The 18,883-nt window shown below is 42.3% G+C and overlaps 1 protein-coding gene across 7 annotated transcripts in view; it reads left to right on the top strand.

Moving 5' to 3' along the window:
- ADGRF1 (adhesion G protein-coupled receptor F1) overlaps positions 1-8,216 on the top strand; it is a 46,066-nt gene extending 37,850 nt beyond the window's left edge. For 6 of the 7 annotated variants that reach the window (XM_058734185.1, XM_058734182.1, XM_058734186.1 and 3 more), the window contains 4 exons: positions 1,286-1,327; positions 2,344-2,403; positions 6,723-6,789; positions 8,006-8,216. In XM_058734185.1, the coding sequence (XP_058590168.1) occupies positions 1,286-1,327; positions 2,344-2,403; positions 6,723-6,789; positions 8,006-8,079 (243 nt within the window). In that variant the 3' untranslated portion in view covers positions 8,080-8,216. The remainder of the gene's footprint in view (positions 1-1,285; positions 1,328-2,343; positions 2,404-6,722; positions 6,790-8,005) is intronic. The other variant, XM_058734189.1, reaches the window with a different exon arrangement.
- The last annotated feature ends 10,667 nt before the right edge of the window (positions 8,217-18,883 follow it).

The raw sequence follows: 18,883 nt of genomic DNA, 5'->3' as shown, positions 1-18,883 counted from the left end.
TTTTACATTCCACAACCAGAGAGTGGTCAGAGAGGAGGTAGACAAAGTAATCTTTAGGATTTGATGAGTCTGGAAGAGAGCCTTTAATCCTGGTTTGACGAAAATTTGCTGGTCCCCTCTGGACAATGATTCGGGAAGGTGGTGGTTAAACATTTGAGCTCTGTACTTAAGTAGGTCTCAGCTCAAATATGTCACGTTATCAACTGTGACCACTAAAAACAAATTATTTAATCTCTCTTTCCATTCTTTCATCTGTTAAACAGGGATAATATCATTACCTGTATCATAAAGTAGATGTGAAGATGAGATGGCATAAGTTAGCTCTTAGCACAGTGCCTGGCACATAGCAGACGCTAATAACGTCTTCTAAAAGCAAGTGGTTTTCCACCTATGTTACCATACTGGTGAGTGTTTTCAGTGGTAGGACAGAGGGCAAACCTCGAAAGCACGGACCTAATGGTGACGGGCTTAGGGAGCTTCTGTTGAGGGCAGACCCGTGGTGATATGCTGTGCGAACAGGCACCAGTTGAGGGTGCTCTGACAGGGAAGAGGATTCCAAGGTACAAGAAAGCCTCTTCCGGGGGTTCCCCAAGGGTGGACCTGATGGAAAGGGTGCAGCTAAAGGTCCTCCGTTTGATCTTAGGGTTGGACCTCAATGCCCACTGCCGTCATAAATGTTTAGTCAATGTTTATTTAATGCCTATTCTAAAGAAAGACTAAGATATAGAGGCAAATGGAAGTGATTTGTATTGGGTGTAGGATGACACAAAGGGGAAAAGAAATCTCAGCATTTATTTATTTATTTATTTATTTATTTATTTTAACGTTTATTTATTTTTGGGACAGAGAGAGACAGAGCATGAACGGGGGAGGGGCAGAGAGAGAGAGGGAGACACAGAATCGGAAGCAGGCTCCAGGCTCTGAGTCATCAGCCCAGAGCCCGACGTGGGCTCGAACTCACGGACCGCGAGATCGTGACCTGAGCCGAAGTCGGTGCTCAACCGACTGAGCCACCCAGGCGCCCCTCAGCATGCATTTAAAATTTTATTCACTCACTTCTTTATACATTCGACACATTTTTGAGTGCTTGTGTTATGCCAGGCATTGGGGAGTGACCCAAGGTCCTTGCCTTCAAGGAGCCCACTGTCTAGTAGGAAGACAGACAAGAAAACAACTTCCATGTTGGGTGATAGAATAGTATTACATATCAGTGCTTCATTTTTCTGGAAAAGATAAGACCATGCACGTGATCTATTCTTTTTTTTTTTTTTTTTTTTTTTTTTAGGGTTTTTTCATCTTATGTTTTGGAATGCTCTGGGATAGTAAGGTATGTGTGTTCATTTCTCTCTTTATCTCTTTCTTCTTCTAATCCAGGCATCCAACTCAATAAGATTTCTGGGCTTTTATTCACAATAGAGATGAGACCCTGGGTACTTTTGTAATCAAATTCTATAATTTTATAAAAGGCAGACTCAGGAAGACTCAGTGGAAATACTCACCTCTGATAATAAAACTATATAGAACTAATCACAACATATAATGTGAACATTGTAGACAAAAAAGGGAAATTGTTTTTACTTTTCATTTTGCCACTTTTATCCACCGTTTGGCAGTCATTGAAGAGCGAAAGTACTTTCAGGAAGGTTGAATTTTCTGTTTCTCCTCGATTAAATGTATGCATTTACTTAGAACATGCTGGAAGAAGTATCTCCTTCCATATTTCTAGAGTTTTATATGGTAAATATTAAATAGCCTTTAACATTAAATAAAATCTCTAATGAAGGACAACCAATGTGAGCAAAAGATTATAGAAAAAATTTTATATCAACTTGTTTCATTATTTTGCCCAAGCTTTGAGCAAGTCTGTTGAGAGACGTAAAGACAGTAAGCTAAGCGATATGGACTTTGTTTTAATAAGAAGATAAGAATATTTTATAATTAGCACAATTTTAGCACATACACAAAATCCCTGTTTACAGAGAAGCAATTTGCTGTTCTTGAGGAGACTAAATGATTCTCTTAATGGCATCATTCACATGGTCAGGAAAGTCTTTACTTCAAAGATAAATTTCAACTTAGCAATTATTATAAATTACTATTTGCCTAGGATCTGAATTATGACAGCTTTTGGTACTGTTGTTCTTTGTTGAATCTTAGATTTGTTTATAGGTAAAGCAAACAAATATAACAAATCCTTTCATCAGATAGCCATGGTTAAGGTCTATTAAGTGCTTCCAGGAAATACCTCTAGTAAACAACAATTCCAATCTGTAGTTTTGTTCTGGATTTGTCTTTTATGATTGAATATGTGCCTGTCTTCAATATTTCTTTGTTGCCTTATAGCTGCGACAATTGCTGTTCAACAAATTGACTCCTTTAAGCTCTCAGAAGCAAGCATCAAAGGTAATCATCTGCTGCCATGAGTCCAATGCCTGAAGTTCCGGTTTCATACTTTTCTCTGTGTGCCGTTTTACAGCAAGCCCACTTTTGCATAACTCCTTGAGTTTCTGGCACCATTATATTTCTGTTATCTGGCATGGTTCCTAGCACAGCGTCAATACTCATAAAGTTGAGTGAGTGAGACAATGAATGAGTGAATGAATGAATGAGTGTATAAATGAATGAATGAGAAGGCAGGGAACGTTACAAAGATGTTCAAGCACTGAGGTCTGTGGGAGTTCTTGTGGGCAACTACCTTAGAGCAATCATTTGCTTTAGTCTGACTTGTCTGCCAATATCTAGAGTCAGTGAGACCCTTTTCTCTGAATGACTTTCTGGACCTCCTGTAGACCATTTTGCTTTCATAAAAGTAAACGGTGAAGTCCTTGATTAACTTCTAATATGTGAAATGTCCTCTCTGAGTTTTCCCTCTTAAGTGGGTATAACTGTCCCTTGCAACTGTAGCTGTTAAATCTACAAACTGAGACATTTGTATGGCAACAGAGGATTCCTGTTTCATTCTTTGCCATTATAGTGCAATCCATTTAAGGAGAATATAGTAGGAACAAACGCCTTTGTGTTCATATTTTGTATTTTTGAAGTCAATTTAGTCTTTTGCTTTTCAGCAAAACACTGAAGGCCTTTCAGAACGAGCTCTAAAGCAGAGATTTTTGTGTTTGATAAAAGTCAACTGACTTAAGTCGATGTAAACCTACATGGTGTTTAGAGATTTTTATAAGGGACAAGATAATCTTTTGAAATAATAATAGTAAAAAAAAAAAAAAAGCCCAACTGTGAAGAAATTAACCTTTGACCTTAAAATTTTTCCCTGGCTCTGCATTTCCTACTACCGGGAATTGCTGTGAGTTAAGGATCGGTGGCCTGTGAGAGCATACCTGCCCTGTATTTCTGACTCAGTAACCAATTGGCTGAATGATTTTAGGAAAGTCACATGGTACCTTTTGGTTTTAATTTTTGTTTCAACTGTTAATATTAACTGTTGGGCTGGTCACTCAAAGCAGAAGTTCTGATTTTCTGTGATTTTGAGTTTATGTCTTGAAGAACCAAACTCTTCAACCAGGAAAAGTGAAACTAAGAAATCACTCACTATTCTTCAGAAAAGGAGGGAGCTACAGCATATGTGACTGCATTATAGAAAAACCTAAAGTTAACAAGGTAACACAGGACACCCCCCACCCCACCAAGCAGGAAGTCAGAATTTTTCTCATTTGAAAACCAAAGAGAGAAAAACACCCCGACATAAATTAAAACAAAAACAAAAGTAAGGATGCCTGACAGTGTTTTTTCTCCCTGTTTCTAATGTAAAGTGTTGACACTGGTCAGCAGGCAGCTGTGGTCACTGAGGCATCTTGTGGATTTGTACTCCTTTTCCAATGTCATTTTTAAATCAGATGACAAAAGTGGGATTTTGTTTTCGGGTTAGGTGGCTCGCTTGCTTTAAAATAAATGTGTATTTGGGAGAATAGAAGATGGGTGTTCGTAATTTCCCAAGGCTCATGGAGACCCATGGTGTCCCTTTTAATTTCATCACAAATTACCACCATTTCCTCACTTAGACATTATGTAAATTGATGACATTGATCATTGGGGTCATGGGGTGCAGGAGTGTGGCTAGATGAATACCAATTTTGTCCTTACCGGAGAGTCACTCCCCTTGTGTCAGCAACTGAGCAGTGGGCATGGGCCAGGTATTAGGTATCCCCTCCCTCTAAAATGTTCTTGCAAAGGGAGAAGCCACCACTTGCTATGGCTGAGAAAGCACTGTCCCCTCCAGCTATGACATGCATCGTTCATCTATTGGCTGTTGCTAAAGTCAATGATATTCAGCTACAGGAAGACTGATATGTAAGCCTTGCAAATGGTTGCAATATGCCTGGAGGAGAAGAGTGGATCAAGAGGGGTGAGGAAGAGGTATTGTGTTACAAGTTAAGCTGAAGCCACATTTCAATGCTGAGGAAGTTTGAATGTAAAACAGGAGCCCAGATGACCCCGGTTGAGGAATGAGAAGGGGAGGAAAAGATACCTCTGTGGGAATGTTCCTGCAAGAAACTCGTCGTGAGAGAAAAGAGAGTGAGGGTGGAAAGCAGACGCAGACTCAGGACAGCAGTGATGGTAGAGCTGAGTCACAAGGACGTGAGCAAGTCCATATGCTGGGAGGGATGAGCCAGCAAAGATAGTCTGAAGACAAATGGGGGTTGGGAAGGATGACTGAAGGAAGAAGATTCTTGGGAAGGCACATGAAATGGCTCGACTTAAGACAGAGGGGTCAGACTCTTCCCTGGACACAGGAAGCATCAGTTTGATGCAGACAGAGCAACGTGTGCAGATTGGGTCAGGGGGTGAGAGAATTCAGACTGGGATACTTTTTTGTTTTGTTTTGTTTTTACAGTAGGAGAAAAGGCTATCCAATAAGAGATGGAAAAATGGATGGCAAAATAGGGGTCTTAAAAGAGCAGTGAAATTTGGGTTGTTGGCTGAAAGGAATGAAAGTAGCCCACAGTGTTCTCCACAAGGACCATCCCTCAAGCCGCCATGACACTGTGCGGACCCATGGTGCAGTTTCTCTTGAATCCTTGCTGAGGGCTCAGGGACCCTTCTTGGCCCTTCCATCGTCTCTAGCCATGTTCTCTGCAACTCTTCACCAAGAGGCAGACACTGGTGGCCCCTACAGAATTTCCCTCCAGAGAGAAGTTATTTAATTGTTTATGGTTCCAATGATTCAGGTCCTTTTATTTGACCAAGAGCTTAACCCCATATATTCACATGTCTGAAGAGGCTGCTTTATCCCAGACCATGTAGAATCCCTGAGTGTGTTGAAATCTAAGCAATCTAAGATTCTTCTCTCTCTATGGGGCAGGATGCAGTTTTAAAAGCAATGATAATGACCGTAGAATTTTTCTTTAGTATATGTTTACTAAGTCCTGAATCTAGAAAATCAATTATTTTGCTTTGGAAGTTTCAGACATTTCTCATTCCTCTCTCTATGATAATCTTTTTCCAGAGCTCAATGTGGGGTAGCAACTTCTATATTTCCATGAAAATCAGGAGCTATCACTGGGTTGCCCACTGCATATAACAAGAACCTTTTTTCTTCCATCTTGATTTAGCTTCCTCATGATATGGACAGTGATAGAAAATGGATCTTATTCTTTCTAATTATTCCTGGTGCCTAACATAGTGTCTAGCATACAGTGGTACTCAATAGGAGATGTTAAATTGATGAATAAATCAACTGCTGAGTGGAAAAGGATACAGTGTATCTTAACACATTTACCTTTCCCCATAAGAACATATTCTTCATTTTAAAAATTTGATTTCAGTGAGATAATTCAGTTTTCAAATTTTTGAACTCTATTTAGCCTCTGCAGCAGTTGCTAAAGGATTATTCACAAAGGGATTTGAATGCTAAGATGAGTGAGAATAAGGCAAAGTTTTATTTGAGACCATTTTTATAGAACTATTGTTTTTCCCCCCTGGGGTTTCTTTTCTAGTGATACATGTGTGAACCAAAGAAATGTAAGCATAGGCATGAAAAAAGATAATGCCTTCTTTATTTCATTTATTTATTTTAATGTTTATTTTTGAGAGAGAGAGAGTATGAGCAGGAGAGGTGCTGAGAGAGAGAGGGAGACACAGAATCTGAAGCAGGTTCCAGGCCCTGAGCTGTCAGCACAGAGCCCAACATGGGGACCCACGAGCTGTGAGATCATGACCTGAGCCGAAGTTGGACACTTAACCGACTGAGCCACCCAGGCACCCCAATAATGCCCTCTTTAAAACTTCTTTCTGGTTTGGGGCACCTGGGTGGCTCAGTCGGTTGAGCGACCAACTTCGGCTCAGGTCATGATCTCACAGCTCGTGAGTTCAAGCCCTGCGTCGGGCTCTGTGCTAACAGCTCGGAGCCTGGAGCCTGCTTCGGATTCTGTGTCTCCCTCTCTCTCTGCCCCTAACCCACGCGCATTCTGTCTCTTTCAAAAACAAACATTAAAAAAAATTAAACAAAAAAAACCCCTTCTTTCTGGTTTGTTGTTAGAAGTTGTGAGAATATATAGGAACACAAGATTCACTTAGAAATAAGTCCTTAGGCATTTTAAAAAGATTAAAGCAGGAGAAAGCATAAGAAAGGAGTACTCTAATAAAAAAGAATAGTGCACCATGTAAATGGAGTAAAGGTTCACTAATGACATTAAGATGTCGGAAATGCAGAGCATCACTAAACGAATAGAATTAATTTCCGAATGACTTGTTTTTCTTTTATGCAGCAGAACTCAACAGATGTATCTGCCAAACCCAAATTCCCAAAGCCTTTCAACCCACTGCAACACAAAGGTGAGTTAACAATAAGCCAAAGGTTAATAAAAAATAGAAGAAAGAATATGAATATATCACATGAGGAAAATTGAAGGGGTACTTTTAAAAACCTCAGGTGGAAAGTATAGGAATATGAGCTGCTCATATGTCTGAAGTTCATCTGGATGGTGCTCAGGGCTGACCGAACATTGTTAGGGATTTGAGGGTCATGGAGACCCATGGTGTCCCTTTTAATTTCATCACAAATTACCACCATTTCCTCACTTAGACATTATATAAATTGATGACATTGATCACTGGGGTCATGGGGTGCAGGAGTGTGGTTAGATGAACACCAATTTTGTCCTTACTGGAGAGTCACTCCCCTTGTGTCAGCAGCTGAGCAGTGGGCATGGGCCAGGTATTAGGCATCCTAAAATGTTCCTGCAAAGGGAGAAGCCACCACTTGCTATGGGTGAGAAAGCACTGTCCCCTCCAGCTGTGACATGCATTTTTACCCTCATCTATTGGCTGTTGCTAAAGTCAATGATATTCAGCTACAGGAAGACTGATATGTATGCCTTGCAAATAGTTGCAATATGCCTGGAGGAGAAGAGTGGAACAAGAGGGGTGAGGAAGAGGTATTGTGTTACAAGTTAAGCTGAAGTCACATTTAAATGCCCAAGTCTCACTACATGTTAAATTAGGTTAATATCTTTATGAGGGCAGAGAAATGGGCCACTCCCATTAGATTCTAAGAAAAATTATTTGAATTCCAAATAAAGTTCAGGTGCTTGAACTTGAAAAGTCTTCCCTCCCCAATGTCCAGTGTGCCCACCCAGAAACCTTAGGTCCTGTTATCACTGTCACCAACCAGCCTGAGTGTTGTTTACAAATCTCTTAACCTTTTTGGATGTTTGTCCCTCGTCAATAATATGAAAAACCTAAGAGATCAAAGTTTCCTTCCAGCAATTACATTTGATGATCTCAAACCTACTTTATCTCATCTCTCAGCCGTATCTGAAAGCTGTGGTGCTTCTCTTCTCAAATGAGAGATGTCTGATAAACGCAAGTCTCTTGGAAATTAATGAAAATGTGGCTGCCTATCAGCCAACTACACATTCTGTAGCTTTCCCTATCATCTTTCCGGAGCTGTCCAGAGTTGTAAGGACCTGGCTAGGCATATTTTCATTTTGGTCTCATGCTTGATTCCGACATAGAAGCAGTAACTCTTATTGTCTCTTTCCTCTCCTAGGCATTTATGCTCTTTCCCATACTGGAGAATCGTCAAATGACATCATGCTAACCCAGTTTTTATCAACTGAATAAGGCTGCGAACCATAAAATCAAGGGAAATTTTTGGTGCAACTTGACATTTAGAACTAAATGTCAGTGAAAAAATTAGCACAATATTAGATGGAATTTTCTGATGTGGGCATCTGGAATAAAATGAGAAGGTTTCAGCAGCTCCATCACTGCTCTTCTTATCTTCATTTAAACGGAACCATTTATTTCCATGTGGTTTGACTCAAAGGAATTGCTTCATAAACGTAGGAAAGTAGGTTTTACTAGAAGCTGCGTCTGTTGTACCAGCTTTTCACTGTCACAGACTGCAGTTTCCTTTTTCATGAAATAGCATTATTCTTGTCGCATTCCCAGGCATCTGAACTGCAGTCAGAAAACGTCACGAAATCACCTGAGATAAATGGATGGCCCACGTTCACTTCCTATCAAAAAGTCATTGGTGCAAATTTCCTAGAGAAGAGGCATTTCCCTCCCAAATTTTCCAGTGGGATTTTATCCTTTTTTTTTTTTTCTTTTTTTAGGTTCAGTCACTTACCTTTGGAACTTATTCAGAAATAAAATGAAAAAATTCTATTTCACACAGCTTTGTAGCCATTAGTTGGGAAGTATAATGATATGATTGTATACGTAAGGCAGTGTTTTTCAGTCTACACCTTGTAATTTCATCCGGCCCCCAGTCCAGTGAAGTGAGGTGTCCAGGCAGATCTAAAGCAGAGATGAGGAAACGGATGTTCAACAAGGTGGAGATTGTGTAGCCAGTAAAGGGGTACTGAGGGCTTTTAGGACTTTTGGTTCCTAGTCCAGTTCTATGGCCCATAACAGCCTTAGGAATGACCTTCAACCTTAACAATACTTATAAGGTCAGATATGAGTTTCATTACTCCCAGAATTCTTTCGATGTAAGAGGCAAATTGAGGGAGAGTTTGGTTGTCACCTTCCGGGGAGATACCCAAACACATCCTGGTTTTCTTTTTTTTTTTTTTTCTCCTGGTTTTCTTTCATAACCACTGTGAGTACTTTTGGGGCTGTTTACATGTACAGCCAATGCCACTTTCAGATGAGACAGAGAGCAGCAGGTGGACAGGCACCACACGAAGTGACATTTCCTTTCCATACTTTCACCCCCTGGGCTCGCCAGTGTTTCAACCCTGGCCACTGGGCCCAGAAAGACTGAGCCCTATCTGACTCATCCCTGCTTCTAGAAATCTTAGACATCCTAAAAATCTGCAAGGGCAGATTTCTTTCAACAATAATTGTGATGACGATGGTGATGGTGACGATAATCGTAAGAGGTCAAAGAAGAAGAAGCAACATTCATAGACTGCTCACTCCCTGCCAGGCACTAAGTGCCTTGCATATGTTAAGTCTTAATCTTCACAAGAAGCTTGGGAGTGGGGAACATTACTGTCCCTGGTTTACAGCAGCAGAAACGAAGGCCCAAAGGGGAAATAATGTGAGCAGGGCAACACGGATGATGAATAGCCGTTATACATATAATAGTCGTGGATGTTAATTTTAACAGGAAGTGGGTTATATAAGTCAGACTAGAAGGCAAGGGCACTGCTTATTTCATTGTAATTAGAATCTTACACTCTCTGGTCTGTGAGGGATCTCAAGCATCATCTAGTCCCTATTTTACATGTAGTCCTCATGTCCCAAATCTCAGCAGACCATCATTACAAGATGAAGTCATATCCACTTTTAATGGCTATCTATAGTAGTATATTAACTCAGACTGCTATAACAACATATCACAAACTGGGTAGTTTAAACAACAGAAATTCATGTTTTTCACAGTTCCGGAAGCTAGGACTTCCAAGATCAAGCTGTCTTTAGGGTTATTTTCTGATGAGACCACTCTTCCCGTCTCGTAGACAGCCACCTTCTTGCTATGTCCCCACATGGTCTCTTCTCATTGTATGCTAATAGAGGTCTCTGGTGTCTCTTCTTCTTTAAGAGCGCCCATCCTATCAGATGGGGATCCCACTCTGATCACCTCACTGAACCTTAATCACCTCCTAAATGGCCTCGTCTCCACATACAGTCATATTGGAGGTTAGGGCTTCAAAATATGAATTTTGCAGACACGCAGTTCAATTCCTAACAAGCAGCTGGGGTTCTTATCTGTTTAATTGAACTTAGGGTCTTTCAACATATCCTCTCAGTTATTTCTTGAAGTCCCCAAGGGAATGATGAAGGACAGTCTCAGGTGCAATGACCATAGTTTTCCAAGGTCAGCACATACGGCTTTACAGGCCGTGTACTCAAGAGGGTGCCATTCTCACACCTGTGATATTAATGGTGCCAACTAAAGTTGTCTAGGCCATAATCTGCATAGTCACTCGTGGTAGCCCTAATTAGGTCCACCCGCCTTGGCCTCCCTTTCTTGTTCTGCCTCTCACTCATCCACAGTTGCTGCTTACAGAATCTCTTTGATGAAGCCTCACCACCACGCCCTACCTCTCATGGACGTGTCAGTGCTCATGCCAAGAGTTTGATCCTAGAGGTCTCTAAGGCTCCCGTTGCTCATGGCATCAGAGTGGGTTGGGGTAGCTTCCTCCCAGTCTCCACCTCATATTGCCTGGATATACCCACTGTCAACAGTTCTGTCTGGCAAGCTAGAGAGGTCAGATGTGAGTGCCAGCACTTAGTGAAGAGTGAGCCCATAAAGATCAAACTCCAGGTTGGACAGTCCCTGCCCCACATTCTTCCACCTTTCTACTGACAAGGGAGGAGATGTGGATGCATTTTCATTATGACCATTGGAGTCATTGATGGAAGAAGGCAATAGAGCATGTGAATTTGTGCCAACCATTTGGTTCTTAGACCAGGCTCTCTACTGCAATAGGTCCCACTTAGGGCAGTGCATCTGAATTCAGCCCCATGGACACAATGAACATTCATTAGGCATGTTCAAGTAGGACACAGAACAGATTTCTGAATGGGCTATTTTGAGATTTACAGAGTCTTTTTAAAATTACTTTTTGTATTTAATTTTTTTAATGTCTATTTATTTTTGAGAGAGAGAGACAGAGTGTGAGTGGGGAAGGACAGAGAGAGAGGGAGACACAGAATCTAAAGCAGGCTCCAAACTCCGAGCTGCCAGCACAGAGACCGATGCAGGGCACGAACTAGGGTCCTGGTCTGGGGCCCTAAATGGACTCTGTGTTGAGACCAGCCTACACGCCTACAGTTTGTCAGAGTGAAGCACGTGTGTGTGTTTCTTACGGAGAATGGTGAGACAAGCAAGCAAGAGAGAGACAATACGGGGTTGTCTTGGGTGCTGTGTGAGGGGGCCACCCAAAGTGGTGGAGATCGAGCAGAAAGAAGTTGGAGGTGAAGCCAGATTAGGGGATGAGCACCTGGAATATAGATGAATTTGTATGAGCTAAAGGAATTGCATGTTGAGAGAGGTCAGGGATACGAAATTTCAGAAGGGTTCCCGAACACTCCCTCCCTTACATCCAGAGAGACCTGGCACCATATGAAGGCAACCCCATCTTGTAATTCAAATCTCTCTTCCTGGACTTGAGGGAAAGGAGGTCAGAAACCTCGTTGCCTAAGGTGGGGCGGGTAGAAGGAGAGGAAGAAAAGTTGAGCAAAAATGTCCATCAGCAAAGATGTGCCAGTGCCAAGAGCCAACCCAGAGTAGGACTCAGTTGGAGAGGGAGTTGGGGGAGAATAGAAATTCAAGCCAAATTATTTGTAGTTATTATTATTACATGAGACTCAGCATCTTAATAACCAAACTGAGAGTGTGTGAACTATCCAAAGTGACCACAAAGCTGCTATTATTGGAGCATGTTAGAGTAATTTCTGGAACATATCTGGTGGGAAAGAAAAGCTTTTACTCTTGAATAAATTTTATAAGGATAATGAGAGACAAAAAAAAAGGTGTTTGATCACATGTCATAAGCCACGTTTGTCTAATCCACTGATTACACACACGTTCATCTCAGATACTTCCCAAAATGCTACTAAAAACAATAAAAGAGTCAGAAAAAGAGTAAAACATTGCAATAGTTCCTATTGCTGAATTTAAAAATTGCCACAAACAGGGGCTTAAAGCAACACACATTTATTATCTCACAGCTTCTGAGTCAGGAGTCCAGACACAGCTAACTGAGTCCTCTGCTCAGTTTCACAAGACTGTAATCAAGGGCTGCACTTTCAGCTGGAGGCTTGACCGGGGAACTCCAACTCCTTCAAGTTATTGGCAGAACTCATTTCTCTGCAGTTGTGGGAATTAGAACCTTGACTTTTTGCTGACTTATTGGTTAGAGGTTACCCTGACACCCCAGAGGCTGCCTATACTTCCCTGACACAAGAGATTCTCTAACATGGCCACTTATGCCTGTAAGCCTGTCAGAACAGTCTGTTACTCCAGTGGGCTTTTATGACAAAGTATAACATAATCAGGTGAGTGACATCTCACAACTTTTACCATATTCAATTACTGGAAGTAGGTCACAGGTCCTGGCCACACTCCAGGAGATGATAGGTGAAAGACCCACAGTTAGGTTTGTGCCCCTCCAAATGCATATGTTAATACCTAACCCCCCCAGGTGATAGTAGTAGGAAGCGGGGCCTTTGGGAAGTAGTTAGATCGTGAAGGTGGAATCTTTGCAAATGGCATTGGTGCTCTTACAAAAGACTCCATAGAGCTCTCTTGCCCTTTCTACCAAGTTGGAAGTTGGCAGTCTGTATCTCAGAAGAGGGTCTTGCCAGAAACCGACAGTATTGGCATCCTGATCTTGAACTTCCAGCCTCCAGAACTATGGGAAATAAATGTTTATAAGGCACCCAGTCTATGGTATCTGGTTATAGCAGCTTGAACCAACTGAGATGACAGCACTGTGAAATTTCTTCTATGATATTCTGTGACAGAAGACAAAAAAGAAGAACAAAACGTTTTCAGAGGGGAAAAAAAGGTTTTACGTAAAAGGTCAAAATCAGAATATTATCAGACTCCTCGCAGTAACGTTGTAAGCTAGATAACGATGGAGAATGGTTTCAAAACGTTGAGAAGGAATTATTGCAACCCAGAAGCAGTTAAGTGTGAGGAAGAATAAAGATAACTTCAGCCACAGAAATTCGCCATAAATTTTCCTGCAAAGCTTCCCTTCCCAAAAGCTATTGGGAAATAGTACCAAACGTGACAATAGACCTAGAAAGGAAAAGGCTTGGGACCCCAAAAACAAAAGATGCTATGAAAGAGAGAGCAGAGGGACTATCTAGGGTGGGCTTAAAAGGAGTTTGTACCCAGACAACAACCTGGGGCAGATCCAGGCTAGAGCTGCAAGAAAGATTGCTCAAGAAGATGAAAGCGAGAGTAGGATACCTAACAGATCTGAGTGTTACTACTTTTTTAAGTTATCTATTTTATTTTATTAATTATTTTTTTTTAGAGAGACACAGAGCACGTGAGCAGGGGAGGGGCAGAGAAGGAGAGAGAGAATCTCAAGCACACTCCATGCTCAGCGTGGAGCCCAACACAGGACTCGATCCCACAACCCTGGGATCATGACCTGAGCCGAAATCAAGAGTTGGACGCTCAACCGACTGAACCGGCCAAGCACCCCTGAGTGTTATCTAGAAGAGATTTACATACCCAGGGGTGGGTTGGGATAAATTTTTGATATGAACACAGAAATCCAAACAAGTAAAAAAAAAAAAAAAAAGAAAAAAAAATGTTACATCTAACAGAAACAAAATGCTGTGCTGAAAAGAAAAAGTACTTAAACATACTACCTAACACAGCTATGAATAGAGTATACAGAGTACCAATAATGAAAAGTGATTTTGATATAAGCAAGACAATAACACCATAAGTGTTTGGGAAAGTGGAGAATAGGAAGTCTATTTTGAGGGATGGCAGAAGAGCTCTAAATCTTTCTTTGTGTTTGGAAATCGATAAAACTGAGAAACCAAGAAGCAACATTATAATCAAGATATTTGGAAATATGGAAATAACTATCAAAGGAATAAAACAGTTAACAGAGATTTTCTCTGGGAAGCAGGAAATTAAAGGTTTTTTGTTTTTTTTTTTTTGTCTTGAAACCATATCCCTGTAACTGTGGTTAAACATAAATAAATGTGGAATGTGTGTGTATGAATTGAAGAAGGCATGGGCTATCTTAAAGTTATAAGTCCCCTTGATTCATTTCCTTGAACTCAGAAGTCACAGGGCTCTCCAAGCTTATGTGGCTTTGGCCAGCTGCTTCAGGTTTTTGAGATGCCTATGAGAGCTCCAATTTGAGATGTCAAGTAGACCACTGGGTATAATAGTCTATTGTCAAAGGAAGAGCGGGGCTAGAGATGTTGCTTAAAGCCATGGGGCCAGACGAGATCACCTAGTGAGTACAGGGCAAAAGTGAAGAGGTCCAAGCACTGAGCCAGGGCACCCCAGCATCTAGAAATAGGGAGAGGAAAAAGATCCTGGAAAGGGGAATGAGCAAGAGCAGCCTGTGAAGCAGGAGGGAAACCAAGAGAATGTGGCATCCCAGAAGGTCAGAAAAGCTTTCAAGAAAGATTTCGAGGATAGCAACCGGGTTAAATACTGCTGAGAGTCAAGACCTTGACTTGCTTATTCCCATCTTGTATCAAGATATAAGAATATAATAGGCACTCAGAATAAGAAATCCCACTGTTGGGAAGTTTCATACTGAATATATAGCATGGAATTATGTTTAGACTTTGCTTGGCCTTGTATTGGATAACCTCTTCCAGATCCGGAACTAGCTATTTTAGAAAGATTAATTTTCTCCAGGTTTTTTTGACGCTTTCAGAATAAATAAAGGGGCTGAGGAATAGTCATTCCGTAGCACCTAGAATGTTTCTCAGACTGATAAAGATTTTGGTAAGAGCCCCAAAGCTATGTCCTTTCAGAGGACTCTTAAATGGAAAGACAATTTACCTTTTGTTAAGAAGACAGCAGGGCTGTGCTGCACTTACTTTTATCAAACTTCAGGGGGCGGACTCTGACCAAGAAATAAATCTGAACACATTGCTCAAAGCTTAAACACACCTGAAATACACTTTGGAATTTGGGGGAATAAAAGGCGTTTTAATCCAGCTCCTCTAGTTAGGAACAATTTACAGTGTTTCTGTGGTGTTTTGTACAGTAAAAGAGATTAGGAAGCTAAGAACATAATTGCTGTTCTGGGACAGCAAACAATACCTCTGTTTCCTGGGTTTGTGCCCAAGGGTGCTGGTGAATAGTGAAGGCTGCCTGCTTCTAAGCCAAGCAGGAATTAGGCACGGTCGACTCGAGATTTCCACCTGCTAGAAAGGCAGTGTTTTATTTAAATTTGGGCTGCATCAACAGGATGTCCTTGGGTACTTTGGACTAATACAGAGTTAATTCAAGCACGTGGTACAAAATAGATTGGGGATATCCTGAGCTTTTTGGATTCATCTCTTCCTTTGGGAGGAAGGAGTTTAGCAAATTTTAGAGTTTTGTCAGCCAGGAGCCACATACTCCATGACTGAGGTATCCAAACTCTTTATAGATTCCATTTTGTACCCAAGGTCTTAGGGGTGGACAAAGTAATACAAGTGAACATAAAACTGTATTTAGGCCCTCACAGCTTCCTCCAGAAGGATCAAGGTGCTTGAAGCATACTCCTTAGCCCTCCCCTTACTGCCAGAGCTTGCCTTAGCACACAGTGTGGTATGAAGAAAGGGTGGGAGAGGGAACAGAGACCATGGAGCCTTCAATATCCCAGTTTCTGTGCCAGACTCAGCATAGATTGCATCTTTTGGTCCTCAAAACAGCACAGTATGCTGTATATCATTTTCCCCTCTGTAAAAGGATGTGGGGACGGACTCAGGGATCGGATGAGAACAAACACGGAAGCAAGGAGATCCGGCACCAAGGTGCCCCACTCTGCCTCAACTTCTCGTGTTCAGAAAGCCTCTGGCCTCAGTTCACACGAGCAGCCGCAGCGCTTGGCATGTTCTGAACAGAGATTGGCCCTTGGGGGATAAATAGGGGATCCCCGAGGCTGTCTTTTAAAATGATATCATGGTCCTAAGATACCATGATGTAATTTTTCCAGATACTTTACTCCAGATTCTCCTGAGAACTTGAGGGAGGCTAGGGGGGAGGGCTGGGACTTGAGAAACAACCGAAGCCAGAAGCGATGGGGGAAGAGTCCCCTGTTTGCAGATGACAACAGATCTTCCCAGAATGGGTGTACATTTCACCTGGCTTAATCCCAGCCAGACATGCCTAGTTACATTTCCCTGATGGCCTCCTGGGGTGGACGTGGAGGGTTCTTTCTGGGAAGGAGTCCCGGTGAAGCCTGGCTTTCAGGAGTGCCAAGCATTTCTCTGCCTTGTGGTTTCCCATCAGTGAGATGCGCAGATCTGCCCTCATTAGATAAGCCTAGAGAACCCTGCCAGTCCCGACTTTCTCTGATCCCGTGTCCCCTTATAGGTAACATGCTGAGAGAAGAGAAATTTATCACCAACGAGAACCAGCCCAAGTGGGTTTGGCGGGACCTTATCTTGCTGGGTAGGAATCCTAGATAAAGCACCGCCAACAGCTACATTTGTGCCAACCAGATGGGAGGCAACGCCCCTTTGGAATTCTGACCCGATGCTTGAAGCCGGAGCAGAGGAGTGCCCCAGGGTGGCGTGGCACCAAGAGACACAGTGCTTTTGTGGATAAGGTTTCCTGGTTCTTAGATGGCAGCCATGTCCCCCAACAGGGTGTGGGCAAGGCAGCTGTGAATTCCATGACAATGTGCTGCTGGACATTGCCAAGGACAACTCTCCGAGGCACAAATGGCCCGCCTGGCGCTGGTGATGATGTGAGTTTGTTTTCCCGACGTTGGCTGGCTGGGCGAACCAGTCCCACCTGCCGGCTGTTTCACCCGCTTGTGGGGAATGTCATACGGCCTGCACCCTCACCAATTTTAAAAAGGAATAGAAGGAAATCACACTCGCGGAATAGTTCCAGAATTTATATCGACAATTATTTACACATTAAAGTCTGCCACAATGTGAAATGCCCATGCCCTGCTTTCTCTCCGGCCAGAGCAACGATTCTCCAAGTGCATCTCCAACCAGCAGCATCGGACCTGGAACTTGTTAGACATGCCAATTCTTGGATGTACCCCAGACCTCCTAAAGCAGAAACTCTGGAGTGGAGCCCAGGGACTTATGTTCTAACAAGCCCCACCCGGGGACGCTGATGCGCGCTCAGATTTGGAAAGCATTGACTTAGCAAACTCAGAGAGGGCGTGTTCCCGACTGAGCAGGGTTTGAGGCCAGGTTCCAAAGCTTGCTAGAGGTATTAACTTGTTATATTCCCAAACCTTAGTTATTTCATCTGTAAGCAAAGGTCATAACTCTGTGTAAAGTTAATGCTGGGAGCACATGAGAGAGGCTGAAAGTTTTTAGCACCCTGCCCGGTATTTGGTAAGCATCCAACAAATGGTGACTATTAATGATATTAATAATGCTAATGTTAATAAAGGAGCATGGATCCCATACGACACTGTTAGCACATCAAAGCAGTGTATTAGGAGGAGAGATACACTCTTCAGAAACCAAATACAAAGCTTCAAACTCAGTTCTGCCACTGGCCACCTTGGACAGGCTATCTTATCTCCATTTGTAAAATGGGAAAGATCACAATTACTTTGCAGGGTCATTGGAAGGCTTAAATGAAGTCGGTAGAAAGGCTTGTTTAGTGTCTAGATACTATAGGTGTTAATTTTTCTTCCTCTTTCTCAGTGGGAAAACAAACACAAATTTTTAAGTAGTCAGTGGGCCAGAGATTTAACCAAGGAAAATATCCATAATGGGACATTCTATCCGGATGGCTTAGGAAATACTTGTTTAAAAGGGAGGGAAGGGGCGCCTGGGCGGCTCAGTCAGTTGAGCATCCAACTTCGGCTCAGGTCATGACCTCATGGATCATGGGTTTGAACCCCGTGTTGGGCTCTGTACTGACAGCTCAGAGCCTGGAGCCTGCTTCCGATTGTGTGTCTCCTTCTCTCTCTGCTCCTCCCCTGCTCACACTCTGTCTATCTCTCTCTCAAAAATAAATAAATATTAAAAAAAAATTAAAAGAGAAGGGAAAGACATAGGGAGCTGTGAAGGAGAGAAGGACCCCTTATGCATATTTTTTTTTCTTGTTCATTATTTAATGACCCATGATAAGTCATAAGAAAAAATGCCCAGGCAAAAGAAGGCTTTTAAAAACAAGAACACTGAAGAGTTACAAACCAAAAGAAATTTCTAATTATTTTTATCTGGTGAATACAAAGTGGACTTTAAAAGTATATCAAAAGAAGGGGTGCCTGGGTGGCTCAGTCGGCTAAACATCCGACTTCGGCTCAGGTCAAGATCTCACGGTTTGTGAGCTCGAGCCCCGCCTCGGGCTCTGTGCTGACAGCTTGGAGCTTGGAGCCTGGTTCGGATTCTGTGTCTCCTTCTCTCTCTGCCCCTCCCCAACTTGTGCTCTGTCTCTCTATGTCTCTCAAAACATAAATAAATGTAAAAAAAAAAAAAAAACTTTAAAGTATATCAAAAAACATTACTGTAACTTCTAGTCAGGACATCTCCCAATATGCAATGCTCTCAGTTTCCCCAATTACAAGGCCTTTCTAGCTCGTCTCTCTCTCTCTGCCTTTTGTTTCGTACTTTAAGGAAGACCAACCAGCAGCCTCCGGTATCTTTTTCTGGGCTCTCTTGTGTTCTCCCTCTCTGACCACCAACACGTGTCCATTTCCCCGACCCAGGCGTGGCAGGTGCTGGGAGGGGTGATGGCGCCCAGTTATGCACATTTGATTGAATGTTTAAGTGAACGAAAGTT

Source organism: Neofelis nebulosa, chromosome 6 (assembly GCF_028018385.1).
Source record: "Neofelis nebulosa isolate mNeoNeb1 chromosome 6, mNeoNeb1.pri, whole genome shotgun sequence".
Taxonomy (NCBI): Eukaryota; Metazoa; Chordata; class Mammalia; order Carnivora; family Felidae; genus Neofelis; species Neofelis nebulosa.
Note: the sequence above shows the minus strand (reverse complement) of the source record. Positions and strands in the feature narration are given on the sequence as shown.